General features: G+C 38.6%; 1 protein-coding gene across 9 annotated transcripts in view; it reads left to right on the plus strand.

Annotated features, from left to right (window-relative positions):
• The window catches only part of SCYL3 (SCY1 like pseudokinase 3), a 46,630-nt gene that overhangs the window by 6,056 nt on the left and 25,979 nt on the right, over positions 1–14,595 (plus strand). For 7 of the 9 annotated variants that reach the window (XM_082437705.1, XM_082437704.1, XM_082437708.1 and 4 more), the window contains 4 exons: positions 8,523–8,708; positions 10,563–10,676; positions 12,636–12,692; positions 13,793–13,895. In XM_082437705.1, the coding sequence (XP_082293831.1) occupies positions 8,523–8,708; positions 10,563–10,676; positions 12,636–12,692; positions 13,793–13,895 (460 nt within the window). Of the gene's footprint in view, positions 1–8,522; positions 8,709–10,064; positions 10,109–10,562; positions 10,677–12,635; positions 12,693–13,792; positions 13,896–14,595 lie in introns of those variants that run through there. The other 2 variants (XM_082437712.1, XM_082437709.1) reach the window with 2 other exon arrangements.

Raw genomic sequence — 14,595 nt, forward strand, 5'->3', positions numbered from 1 at the left:
TTGCACGACAAGGTCAAGTACCATAGGTAAGCCAGAAGCTTTATGCAACTCAGCGTGATAGCTCTTATCCTATTTTATTTTTTTAGTGAGAAAGTTTGGGAGGTGATTTTACATGGCTCATAGAAGATAAAGGGACTTAATCTAGCTTAGCAAAAATGCTGTAAGTATGGACATTTTAATCGGTGTATTGATGATGGACCTGGAAATTAAATATTTTAGGAACTGTAGCTACTGTTTTTTCTTTTCCTGAGGCATTGTGATGCTCCCAGAAAGAATGTGAAACTGGAATGTGGGACTGGATGCCCGGGAAAGAATGTGACCTGGGCTCTACTTCTTGCCGAGGGAGCTTAGAGCGTTAACTTCTGGCGGCTTCCGTTTCCTTCTGCCTCACACCTCCTAAGTGCTCCTCCCGGTAAAGGGTGCCAGTGCCATGCTGGCTGACCTACTGTCAGGGGACCCTGGCCTCTTATTAGAAAAAGTGATTTCTCCTTGGAATATAATTAAAGAAAACAGCCCTAAGTGTCTTTTCAAATTTAGTGAAAACAAAGGTATTAGGTGATATTTCCTTGGATAGCTAGCTGCTTCTTTGGGTATTCAGGCATTCAGATTATCTTCAGGAAGGTTCTGAAAAGGCACGCATTAATTAACTCTTCGTTGTTTACTATGGCAGGCGTACTTTTCAGATTGATTTGGTATCTTTATTTTGTTAGAGTTATGATCTACGTACCTTGAGTCACTTTGTACTATCAACAAGAATGAAACATTGGTATCTATTTCATAGGTCTGTTTAAATGGTTTGTACCTTTTTTTATGATTATAAAGGGCTATGTTATAATATGTAATATTAGTAATATAATTTTGGCATTTTGTTTTTCACACCGGTTCAGTATTTGATGTCTCTGATCAGGCATGAAGTTAACAGTTGTAAGGTGGTTCCTGAGGAAAACGTTCCTCTCAGGATGCATTTTCCATTTATGGACTGTGGTAAAAAGTATAGCTGGCTGTTGTGTTGCTAAGTAATTGTGCTTTTTGGTAAGACTATGTGTTTGTCTCTTTTCATCCCAACTAGGAATTGTTAATAATTTTTTATTGTGATTTTGCAAAAGATAAAATGCCTTGCCTCCCTGTCTTATTAACTGTATGTAGAGTTAATATCTGACATATTTCCTGTTATTTTCATCTGATAAGGTTGCACTTTTTTTTAGTAATAATTTAGAGCGACTGTTACTAGTAAAGTACTAGCGATTTACAATTCTTAGGGTTTTTTTCAAAAGACCATAAGATTTTTGAAAATTACATTAATCTTTATGGTGTATGTACCAAGAAAGTAGAACAACACAGGTCAAAAAGGTTCTAAAGGAAAGAAACAAAGACCTGCGCTCAATGTTTGAGGATTTCCGTGCTGTAGTAATTGCAAAGCTTGAGAGGGAGGATTTTTTTGCCCCTTGGTATCTGTGCATACTCTTCTGAGCCTTTTCAAATAGTTCATACTTGTCTCTTATGTTCTTCAGGCCATTATGTGGCTTTGAATACTTGAGCCATGAACCTGAGAAATCTGAAATGGCAACAAAATGATAAGGAGTTTAGATGTAGGTTACAGTACTTGAGAAATGTATGGCATTGCGTCAGGTTTTAGGAACTTGATTTCCGAGATACCTGAAGTATTAAAACACCATAGGTCACTTGCCTCACTTTCTCTAGAGTTAAGGCTCCTAGTTCTACCACTGATAGTTCTAATGATCGTTTCAAGCAGATATAGCAGTGTTTTCCTTACCAAATATTGTTAGGTAGTGATTGTACTCTTCCTCCACTGTTGTAAATAAAAAATAACAATCACAGCACACTGTTCAACCTCTGAAAAAAGACGAAATGCAAGTATAACCTTTGGCCACAAAACAACATCAGAAATATTTCAAGTCCATCATATCTTCTCATCTTACCTTGAATTCATTAGCTACAATAGTATAACTTTCTCACTGGTGATTATGACTCATTTCTAACCAATAGCCTATAAGGAATGATAAATCCTGAGTCAGAACTCGGTTACTGTGGTTTGCTATAATATAATCTAAGTGCTTAGTTAGGGCTTCATGGTGAGTACAGGCTCAGAGAATGATTCCTGAGTGTCTTTATACCAAGCAGCCACTTCGGAGTAGGTATATAGATGCTATGTCAGTGCTCTGCTTAGTGCCTTAGGAGACATTATGCTCTTCTCCGTGATGGGTTCAGGCTGCTTTGTGGAAAGGTTGGTCAACATATTTGAGAACCACATTGTGTGGGCACGAGAAAGAGATAGAAGGGATGAATGCTGTGCCTGCATTCTGTTTGGAAAATGCTTTACTGCTCTTCCTTAAGTTGACATTTTCTTTCTGTTCCTCTCCCTCTCCAGCCCTTTGCTATGCTACTTACAACCCTCATTCCAGTAAATCAACTTCCCTACATCGTCAGCTTTTAAAAAATGATTTCCTTCCCCTCATGATCAAAATCTGGTTCTCTTACAAGGCTTCTAAGCGTCAGCGGCTCAGGAGAACTTGGGAAGTATTCCCCCCTCCCTCAGGTATGATGGGGTCACCAGGTGGAAGTGGCCCTTTGCCAGCTCCCACCACAGTTTTCAGACTTCACAGTCTCATCCTTTCTTCTCTAAATATCTGTCAAAGCCTCTTGTCTGAACTCCAGATCTATATTTCCACCTGCCTCTTGAATATCTCCACCTGGGTATTCCAGCAGCACCCAAATGCAGGCTTTCCAACATAGAAATCTTTTTTTTTTTTTTAACTTTTTATTTTATATCTAAGTATAGCCGATTAACAATGTTGTGATTGTTTCAGGTGCACAGCAAAGGGACTCAGCCATGCATATCCGTGTATCCATTCTCCCCCAAACTCCCCTCCCATCCAGGCTGCCACATAACACTGAGCAGAGTTCCCTGTGCTATACAGTAGGTCCTTGTTGGTTATCCATTTTAAATATAGCAGTGTGTACAAATCGATCCCAAACTCCCTAACTATCCCTTCCCCACCCCCAGTAACCATAAGTTCTTTAAGTCTGTGAGTCTGTTTCTGTTTTGTAAATAAGTTCATTTGTATCATTTCTTTTCCAATTCCGCATATAAGGGATATCATACCATATTTCTCTTTCTCTGTCTGACTTCACTCAGTATGACAATTTCTAGGTCCATCCATGTTGCTGCAAATGGCATTATTTCATTCTTTTTAATGGCTGAGTAATATTCCATTGTATATATGTACCACATCTTCTTTATCCATTCCTCTGTCGATGGACATTTAGGTTGCTTCCATGTCTTGGCTGTTGTAAACAGTGCTGCAATGAACATTGGGGTGCATGTATCCTTTCGGACCATGTTTTTCTCTAGATACATGTCCAGGAGTGGGATTGCAGGCTCATATGGTAGCTCTGTTTTTAGTTTTTTAAGGAACAACGTAGAATTCTTTATTCCTTTCCCTTTCTGCATTTTATTCCTAGTTTATGATCTAACCTACAGGCAGTGGGCATTTAAAGACAGAACATACTTACCGTCTTTATCTCAGATTTGCATCTTAAGGGTACAAGGAAGAATATTTCTCCCTGAAGATTCTTGCCCTCTAGTATAGGCATCTTGTTATTTTGTCATTATTTCTTTAATAGAGTAAAATTAAGGCTTTCTCCCTGTCTTAAAACTTGCAAGTGAATTTGATCTATAGTTAAGAACTACTACTTTGTGTTGTTTTCAAAGTGAAGTAGCAAATTAGAGGTAGAATGGTGATGAAAAGTTAAGCCCCTAAGGCTTGAATTAATTCTCTGGGTAACTGATTCCTGAAAAGTAGGGATAGTTTATATTCAAGACTAGAGTCACACACTTAACATCTCTGTGTGGGCATAGATAAGTATACATATTGGCACATTATCTAGTACTACTCATATTTAATAATAAAGGCCCTTACTCAGAATCCTTTTTCAGAGACCAGCACCTAGTACAGTGAATGAGATGTGATAGGCATTCAGTAACTTTGGGACAAATGCTTTCAAGTCACTCTCATCTGACAGCAGTCACCTGTCTTCACCAGAACAAGAGCCATTTATGTCTTTAATTGATGTTCATTGAGAAAATATCCTAGTTACACTTAGCAAATACCTCTTGTTGTTCCGTCTGTTCTTTGGAGCAGCAGAAGCTTGGATCTATTTGATTCGTAACTGCTAACCTTTCCTGTGAATCTGTGCATAATTTTTGCATAACGTTGTGTGCCAAAGGGGAGTGACAAGTAAGGTTTTTGCTAAGTTAAGAGCTTTGTTCAGAATCATGCAAGAGTTATCCCATTCTTCATTCAACAAACAAGAAGTCACTTTGGATAAAGAATTTTGCTGGTCATGTAAGGTTAAAAGGATAAACAGAAGCAAAATAGAACATATTATTTATTAATCAGGTGAACATTTATTGACTGTGTATTCTCATGCCAGCACTGAACCAGGTAGCATTCCTTCTGACTTACTAGTCTGCCCTGAGTATTAGAAGGAGAATAAAAGAAGGTTTAAAACCAAAGGAGAATAATTAGAGCCCTAAGACACAAAAGCTGAATGAAGACATTTTCCTGAACAGGCGAAAATGAAGTATTTCATGTTTGGCTTGCAAATTATTTGAAATGTTTCTTATAATGAAAATATGAAAGAGGCTGCATAATTTTACTTGGAAACCACAGCTCCAGAGACACCTATAGGAAGTTCTCTTCATTTAACACACACGCATTCAACCAACCTGCTAGCACAGTTCTTGGCTTATCTGGACCTTTGCTGTATTTATATGGGTATGTATGGATTGTTTTAAAAGCTGATATACAAATTAATGGTTTATAATTGCTAGTTAAAAAAATTTTCTTAACTCTTTGTTGTTTATTAGAGTAAATCAGGGGAGGGTAACAGCTTCCTTCTTAAGAATAAACAAAAAATCCTATTGGGGCTATCCCCAGAGTTGGCAAAATTTGAGATAAGAAAATAAATTGGGCAAATCAATCCACTCAGAAGATTCTCCTATGATCTTACCTGGGAGAAGTTTAATAGACAAATGTGAGGTGACTGATATAAAACTTGTACCAATGCTGGGTTATGGGCTCTTCAACTATCCCATGTTCTTCTGAGAAGACGTTTTGGAACATTCCAAACTAACTGCTTATTTGTGAAAATGAAACCTGATATTATATTGGGGGCTGTTCTCCAAGTGAAATTTTCCATCAGTCTCCTCCCAATTTGATGATTGGTTTACAAGGCTTCCCCAATGTCCAGTGGATTGTACAGGGTAGAACTCGGAGATTTAAAGTCATGTAATTTCTTTTAGAAAAACTGGGTGATTTGTAAGGAAAACCACCAATCCAGCATTTAAGTTTTGCTGTAAATACATGATAAGATTATTACCTGGGTTGGGAATTTTGGCTTATGGATCTCCTAAGTTACTCAGGTCAAATTTTAGGGGGTAAACAGCATGGGTGGAGATTGGAAAAATCTGGATCTCGTAAGTCTGTTATAAAACCAACCAGGGAAGGAAAGCAACTCAACAGAATTAACCTCTCGTGTTCAGACACAAAATTGTTTTATATTTGTCATCCATCTGTGTATACTCTTTTTTCTGCTAAGAAAATAGGACAAAGGAAAAAGGTGTGTGTTTTGGGGGAGAATACTCCATATTAGGAGGTTCTAAAGTGGGTTATCCATACCCTAGGGATTGTGCAGTATGATTCATTGCCATTTGGGGAAAATATATCAAGAATGTCTATTTAAGTTTACCTTTAATCTTTTATTTTGATACTTTCTCTTTTTTTCCATTTATTTATTTTTGGCTGCGTTGGGTCTTCGTTGCTGCACATGGGCTTTCTCTAGTTGCAGCGAGCAGGGGCTGCTCTTCGTTGTGGTGTGCGGGCTTCTCATTGCGGTGGCTTCTCTTTGTTGAGGAGCATGGGCTCTAGCTGTGCGGGCTTCAGTAGTTGTGGCATGAGGGCTCAGTAGTTGTGGCTCGCGGGCTCAGTAGTTGTGGTGCATGGACTTAATTGCTCTGTGGCATGTGGGATCTTCCCAGACCAGGGCTTGAACCTGTGTCCCCTGCATTGGCAGGCGGATTCTCAACCACTGCGCCACCAGGGAAGTCCTGGTACTTTCTGTTTTGTGGGTGTTTTATAGTAGTATATGTATTTTATATATATAACATATATATACAAAATATATATTATACGTTCATATAATATATATCATGCATAAGCTACATATTTAACCTTTTTACTGGTGTGAAGTGTGTGAACAAAAACCTTTGACGATCACTTTTCTAGATGATAAAAAGAAGTTTTAAAGATGGTTGAATATTTTAGTATTTTTTAGTATTCCATTTTAATTTATCTTGACTTGGGGTCTGTATTTCTTTATTTTTCTTTATTTTTTTAAAATGGTTGCACTAAGGACTTCAGTATACATAACTAACTTTTAATAGTCTACTTTTGGTTAGAAAGTAGCCTTGGAATCATATAGGTGTCTCCAGCCCCCAACCCTGCCGTTCTTTGGTTACATATATATCAACTATACGTGCACACTAGCACACAGGCATACATATACATCACACACATTGAAAATCTCACCAGGCAGTGTTAACAATATTTACTTTACATAGGCATCTATATTTTAAATAAGAAGTAAAAAGTAACCTTCAAATTTATCCTGAGGTTTATTATTTCTGATTTCTGATGCTCTTCCTTCACTCCTGAAGATCTAAGTTTCCCTTTGATATCATTTCCTCTTTAGCTTGAAGAACTTTAACATTTTTGTAGAGCGAATCTTGTAGCAACAACTTTTCTATTTTCCATGATCAAAAATGCCTTTATTTTGCCTTCTTTCCTAAAGGATATTTTTGCTAGATACAGAATTCAGGGTTGATCTTTTGTTTTTTCTTTCATTGCTTTAAAGATAGTTCCCCTTTGTCTTTTGGACTCTGTTTTCTTATGAGAAATTAGTATCATTCAGTTTGTTATTTCTCTCCACCTGTGTTGTTTTTCTCTAGCTGCTTCCAACATTTTTTAATATATCTTTGATTTTCAGCAGTTTGATCATAATGTAGTTCTATTTATCCTATTTGGTGTTCATTGAAGTTCTTAAATCTGTAAACTTAAGTATTTGGCCAAATTTGGGAAGTTTTCAGCCATTATATTTTTTAGCCCCAATTCTCTCTTCTTTCTTTTTCGGAACTCCAATTATATGCATTAAATTTTTTGTTATCGTCACCCAGTTTTCTAAAGCTCTGATCTTTTTTTTTTTTTTTTTTTTAATACTTTTTCCTCTTTGTTCTTTAGATTGGTTAACATCTTCAGGTTTACTGACTCTTGCCTCTGTCATCATCATTCTGTTTTTCAGTCCATCCATTTAATTTTTTATTTGTAATATTTTATTTTTAATTTCTAAAATTTCCATTTAGTTCTTTTATGTAACATTCATGTCTCTTCTGAGAACTTCTATCTTACCACTTGTCTCATAACCGTTTCCTTTACCTCCAGGGGGAATTGTTATAGTAGCTGCTTCAAATTCTTTCTGATAATTCTCTCTCTGGTCTATCTGGTGGTCAATCTTGGGGTTGATACTTGTTGGTTGTCTTTTCACATTTTCATGGTTCTTTGTCAGTTGAGTGACTTTGGATTGCATTCTGGGCATTTTGAATGTCCTGTTGCATAGACCTTGGTTCTGCTGTAATCCTGTGGAGAATATTGATGTTTTTTTGTTTGCAGGCAGTCAGTCCCCTTGGGTTCAAGCTGCTGCTTCTTCTTTTTTTAACTACTCTCCTACCACCCTTCCTGTGCATGGTAGTTCAAACCTTAGTTCATTTCTCAAAACTTTGCTGTGCTCGTTTGGGTCTGTCCTGTGCGTGTTCGGTTCAGGGGTTAGTCTGAGCCCTGCGTAGGTATACAGATAACTAGGGCATCTCCTTTTCCCTCCCTTAGCCCTCTCTCCTCTGGGGCAGCTTCCTCATACTCAGCCCTGCTTTGGTGCTCCTGGCCAGAAAGATGGCAAGGTTTCTCTCAGAGTTTTAGCCACCTTTGCTGCACTGCTCTGCACCTGGGGACCGCCTTCAGTGCACAGCTGTGAGAAGGGACATTCCCTGAACCGGGAAACTCCCCCCAGTGGGTGACTCCCCTCCATAATCTACGTGTTTTTGTTTACTTTTCAGAGTTCTTAGGTAGTCGTTTTTGGCACTTTGTTAGGAGTTTATAGCAGTAATCATTGGAGATCTAGGCTCTTGGGGGGCTTACCCTCCCATAATGGAACTGGAATTCTCTGTAGAGTAATGTAGATGTTGGTAAAGTGAATACTGTCAGAGCAAGTCACGTATTCTTCTCTGCCTTTTTTGAAACTTGGTGGGGGTAGGTGGGAGAGGTAGGGAGCTGGAAAAGACCTTGAATGTAAGAATACATTTTCTGACTTGACTACAATGTTAATGAAACTATAGTTAATCTTGTTTTGAGTCATTAACTTCACCAACTCTTCTGTTTATATTTTTAAAGCACTTGAAGACACTTCGTCACCCGTGCTTGCTAAGATTTTTATCTTGCACTGTGGAAGCAGATGGTATTCATCTTGTCACTGAGCGAGTGCAGCCTCTGGAAGTGGCTTTGGAAACATTGTCTTCTGCAGAGGTCTGTGCTGGGATCTATGATATATTGCTGGCTCTTATCTTCCTTCATGACAGAGTAAGTAACCTGGACACAGTCTGCCTCACAGGCTTTCATGTAGACCAGGGGTGGGGTGGTGGGAGGAGGCTGACACATGGGGTAGTGCTGGTGAATTATGGTATCTGTAGAAATCATAAGTTACTCTTCTTATCAGAAGGCTTCCTGAGGGAAAACAGCATATAAGATGCTACAGACAGACAGGTGGTTTGGGGAACAGGTGACAAGTTCTTTGTCCCTGGGCAGTTATTTATAGAACTTTATTTCAGTTTACTATAGTCTCTCTAGTTTTCGATAAGTCTTTACATAAAAATAGCTACAGCTGGTATTTGTTATTAAGTCAAGATAAAGGTTTAGTAACATCGGTGCTGCTGATGGACCAACGTTCCTATTTGTTTTCAGGAGTTTTTTTTTTTTTTTAGATTTTAAAGAAAGAAATTACCATTTCTTAGAAAGAGGCAGAGTTTTACACACCCCTTTCCATTCAAGTAGGTGGTACCAAAGAGAGAGAGCCCCTAACACTGTGGCAATGTTTGCTATGAAGGGGATAGAGTATTTTGTTTACTTCTTGTTTATTTCTTAAGGGTATTATTGAGCTATTATTTGTTAATGGAATTTACATTCTAAAGTATTAAGGCCTTTCGCAGCCCCCCTCCCCCACCCCCCCAGATTTAAAAACACCAGTTGTAAGTTAGAAGCACTTGCATTTGACTCATCTTAATGTGTTTTTAAAACATTTTCTGTTATTGGGAGACAGACTCTCCAAATATCACTTTGGATTTATCATCTCTTAAAGTATGTCTAAGATTCACATAAGTAGAATTATTAATGCCCCACTGTGGAGGAATATTTTCTTTGTTGGAGAAATGCATGAATGTGGTAAAAAGTTTGAATAGTATGAGAGTGCAGATAGGGAAAAACAAGTCCCTGCCTCATCCTTGAATCCAGCGCCCTACTTCTCTCCATCGACAACCATGATGATCAGTGTGTTGGTCCAGAGATATTCCTTGTGTGTAGAAAGCAGATATCTCTGTGCTTATTCTCCTTTGCTTTTTCTCAAGCGGAAACACACCATGCATACTATTTTAAGCTTTCCTTTAAAAAATATATAACTTGGAGTGTTTTATATAAAAACGTGTACATATTTGATCTGGTGGGTAGAATATTTAAAATGCACTTATCTACTGGAATAATTTCTGGTTTGGAGAAAAACATACTTCAACCCTGTTCTCGTTTTCTTCTTCCCTCTCATTTATTTGACTGTACTATTTTTTATAGTTTTAAATTTGGCTCTTCTGTGGTCTGTGGGATATTTCTGGTGGTCCTTATCATTCCATTTTCCTCTTCTTCAGGCAGAATTTTTTTAATGCCTACTGACAAGATTTCAGGTGAAGTGGATCTGGGTTCGTGATAGAATGTAGGTGAGAAAGAATTTAGAGGAGAAAATTAATACAATAACCTATGGGAGCAAAGATAAATTGTACCTTTAAAGGCATTTGAAGCATACAATGTAGGTTAAAAAGACTTGCAAATTTATGTTTAAGGACACTTGTATCTCCTGACTCCCATGGAGATGGGGTTGTGTAATATCTGTGCAGTGGCTTTTACGTCTTTATTAACCTGCCTCACCAGGCAGGGGGAGATAAGCCTTTCTATTGTGTTTTTTCCCTTTTTTCTAACCTCATAATGTTTAAGCAGCCTCATTCAATTCGTCATTCCTTAAAGTTGTAGTTCTGTTTATTATGCCACAAGTAGGAAGACTTGCCATAACTTTTTTTTTTTTTTTTTTTTTTTTTTGGTGATGAGTACTTAGTTTTTTAAAACTTCTACTCAGAAAATTGGAGTGGCAGTCTTCTTCCTGTTCTTTTTTTCCAGGGACACCTCACACACAACAATGTCTGTTTATCATCTGTGTTTGTGAGTGAAGATGGGCACTGGAAGCTGGGAGGAATGGAAACAGTCTGTAAAGTTCCTCAGGCCACACCAGAGGTAAGCCAGGTGACAGGCCCTCTTTGTTACTCAGAATTTGATAGCATTTTGGTGTGTGGTTCTCCCCTAGGGACTTTCCTTCAATGTTAGTGTGATCTCAGATTCGGAGACTTGACTTTTTTGTCAATACTCATATTCATAGAATTGTGGGATTTTACTCTCCAGGGGGAGACTAGGAGTCATTTTTTCTTTTCTCCTCATTCTATAGTTGAGGAATCAGACTGAAAGAGGTAGAGTGGCTTAGTCAAATTTTTAATTAAATGCCCGTCCTCTGTGCTCCTGTAGTAGCCTGTACTTAATTTTCCCATTGAATGTTTAACGTTGAAATCACCTTCATGTGTCTGTCTTCTTTACTAGTGGTTGAGCTTCTTGAGGGTGATAGTCTCGTATACTTATCTTTATATATCCACCTAGAATAGTGCCTGGCACATATTAGGTACGTTAGAAATGTTCATTGAACAATCGTTCAAGTTGTCCAGAGTCATACGTCATGTCTTAAGAGCTGGCATCAGGAGCTGTGCATCTCAGCTCCTCCTAGTGGGCTGTATTGTTGCTGCCTGTGGTACTTCTTGAACAGTAATTTTGTCTGACAGTGATCTACATATTCCCCTCCTGGCTTGAGCAACCTTGCTATTCTCTGTTTTGTTTCCTGTTTTCACCATCTTGCATGTTGCCACTAGACTTAACTCTTTTTAAAACAGAAAAACCACTCCCATCATAATTTCCCTATTGACAGGGTGACTCCCTGACTTCCTGGCTCGGCCTAATTTCCCTTGTTCCCTTGTGTGCAGCTTCCACACGGGGGCCTTGTTGCATGTGCACCTTCAGGGGCTCTGGCTCAATTCAAATGCTCCTTCCACCACGAAGACATTCCTTTATTATTTCTGCCCCTGTTGATCACTTTCTTCTCAGAAGTCAGCTTCCATCTAATTAGTATACCAGGACATAATTCTTCCTGTGGGGTTCATCCCAGATTCTTTACCATGGCATACAAGGCCCTTCACAGTCTCCTCCCCAGCCTGCCTTTAGCTCCGTATACCACTCAGTTATTGAGCTACACTCCGCTTGCATCCCGTTCCACGCAGCTCAGCTGTGTTCTCACGGGTGGTCCTCCTTCACCCTCTTCTTTCTTTGTGTGCCTTCTTTCTTTCTGTTGCTGGGATGCCTTTCTTCCCCTGGGTTCTCTGCAGGATGTAAGATCGGGCTGACGCCTAGCTGAAGTCTAGATCTGGCTAAGTCTCCTCTTTATGAAGCCCTCCCCCAGGCGTTCCCTACCCAACAAGAGTAGTTCCCTCCTGGGCTTCCATGGCACTCAGCCAGCACATGTTATCGAAGTTCTTAGTTTACGTTCTAGGTTGCGAGCACCTGGCTGGGGGCGGGGATTTATTGCATTCATTTTGTATTCCTGGTGCCCTAAATGGCGCTTGGGACATATAAGCTCTTGAAAAATAATCTTTGAATCAGTGAATGAATGTACTTGTTCTGTGGATGTTGGCTTTGTCTCTGTAGTTTATAAGGTCCTCATATATCTCATGTGAGAGCAAACCTTATGATTGACTTGACTCAGTGAGCAGATTAATGATAGATTTGTTCTCCGCTAGAGAAGGCTTTTATGTGTTAATATCTATGCAGGATGAGAAAGAAGTATTTCTAATTCCCTTATAAGGAAATCAGTTACAGAGATGCCTCTGAACACCAGAGGGTTTCTGTTAAACCAGCTGAAGGGGAAAGGAAAGGGAACTGATAATTTATTTTCCACTAAGCCTTGTGCCATGCCAGGTACTGTGTCTACATTTTTTAGTTATCAAGATTTTAAATTTATGCATTTAATGTGTGGCATTGGTTTGAAGGTTTCATTGCTGCTGTTTCCATTGCTCTTTGCTTTTGTAACTTAATGTAAGAGATTGGTTCACCAAACATACGCTTGAATTACTTTCCTTAATTTATTTCTCTGTCTAGTTTCTGAGGAGTATTCGGTCAGTAAGGGACCCAGCATCTATCCCTCCTGAAGAGATGGTAAGAGGATACGCTTCAGATGTAATGAAGGCTTCTTTGTGTAACTGAGTATGAAACTTTAAAAAAACCTTTCCTCTGCCCACCTCTTTCTTTGCTAAGTTATAGACGCCTCATAATTCCTCTGGCCTTGAAGGCTTCTAAGATTTATTGTATCATCACAGCAGAAAGCCTTTTTCTTGACACTCAGCTTACATTTTTTGGTCATATAGACACCCGTGATAGTGCTTAAAGATAAGAGGTACCTCAGTGAGCAGGGTTGGCACTTCATAGCTATTTCATGGTAAGTCTTTGTACATTATTGGAAGCCATGAGAGCTGAGGAAGCAAGACCCGAGCCCTTTTCTGTACTTCACCCAACCGGTCATCTGCCTATCTGGCCATTAGTTGGGATTCCAAGATGTAAGGAAGAGCAATTATTAATATTATGGTGCTGGTAAAGAAAGAGTGTATTTACCAGTAAATTCAAAAGCAGCTGCTTTCTCTAAATTTGTTCTTAACCACTATAGACATTGACCCCCGAAGACATATTTAGTGTGCTTTACAGGAAATACAAACCCAACTATAAACTTAAGTATAAACCTAAGACTTGAAATAACTCAGGTTTATTCAAATCAGTACTATGTATATATAGTAGTGTTTTTCAAACTGATGATTTGTGGGTTTTGAATCAATTTAGGGGTCCTGACCAGCATTTTAAGGGAGAAAAAGAAAGGAATAAAATAGAAAATATCATTGGACATCTTGGGTAGTAAAGCTAAGTACTGTTTTATGAAATTTTTGTTTCTGATATGTATTTATACATGTATATGCATATGTTGATAATGATAATTATGATAATTTTTTTTCTCTGGTTTGCAGTCAAAAATATTTTTCAAAGCCACAGACATATATTCTGACCTTTTTTTCTTTTTGCCCTTGTTTGATATTATTAGTATCTTTGATAAATTCTATTCACTAATAGTTTTAAGAGCCTATAAATTTGTGTGTGGTAATATGTAGTGAGCTTTGAGTATAATGAAAATGGGAGAAAGTGCTTCAGAGAAAAGTAGAAATGGTTTGTAAAGCAGATCCTCTGGTTTTAATGGTCTTTACTGCTTTTAGTTTCCAGAATTCACAACTCTGCCAGAGTCACACGGACATGCTCGGGATGCGTATTCTTTTGGGACGTTGGTGGAAAGTTTGCTCACAATCTTAAGTGAACAGGGTGAGTTGGAGTTACGCTACTGCATCCACAGACTAAGTAGGAAAATCATCCGTGGCTTGTTCTGTGTGTATTCAAAGCACTGCAGTCTTTGATCATAGTAAGGAGCTGTTGCTTACCAAGTAAGTTGTTTAGGGCAGATCCTCATAGCAGTGAGGGAAGAAGCTTTGGGTTTCTTTACTTTGCATAGTTAAAAGAATTTTAAGTAGGAAGCACTTTGAACTATGGCTATGAATATCATATGTTATTATCTTATTAATTGGTATTTATGGTCTAAAGACGATTCCTTATCAAGCCAGCCACTAAGTAAGTGAACGCTGTTATTGATGTATATGTAATGATCTGAAGAGTAGAGGAAGATTCAAAGTTTTTTATTAATTTCTAAATCAAGATTAACGTTTCTTTATCTTTATTTTTTCAAAGTCCTTTTGATTTTTTTCTTTGTGATTTCATTTACTCATACTTTTTTCTTTTGTTGGCCCTCAAAGCCCAGGCCACTGAACCCATAGGTCTCTTCTGAGCTCTCTGGCGGCATGCTTGGCAGCCTGCTTCACTCTCCTCCAGCCACGCCAGGCCTTCAGTCGTCCACCCTTTAAGTGTACTGGGGTCCATGTCCCATTAGGCCCCTTACCGGCCTATATCTCACATTGCTGCAGCTCTGACGCGGTTTCTTCTTCCCAGTTCACGCGATGCTCTGCAGTCA

This window comes from Balaenoptera physalus (assembly GCF_965194825.1).
Source record: "Balaenoptera physalus genome assembly, chromosome: 1".
NCBI classification, from domain to species: Eukaryota; Metazoa; Chordata; class Mammalia; order Artiodactyla; family Balaenopteridae; genus Balaenoptera; species Balaenoptera physalus.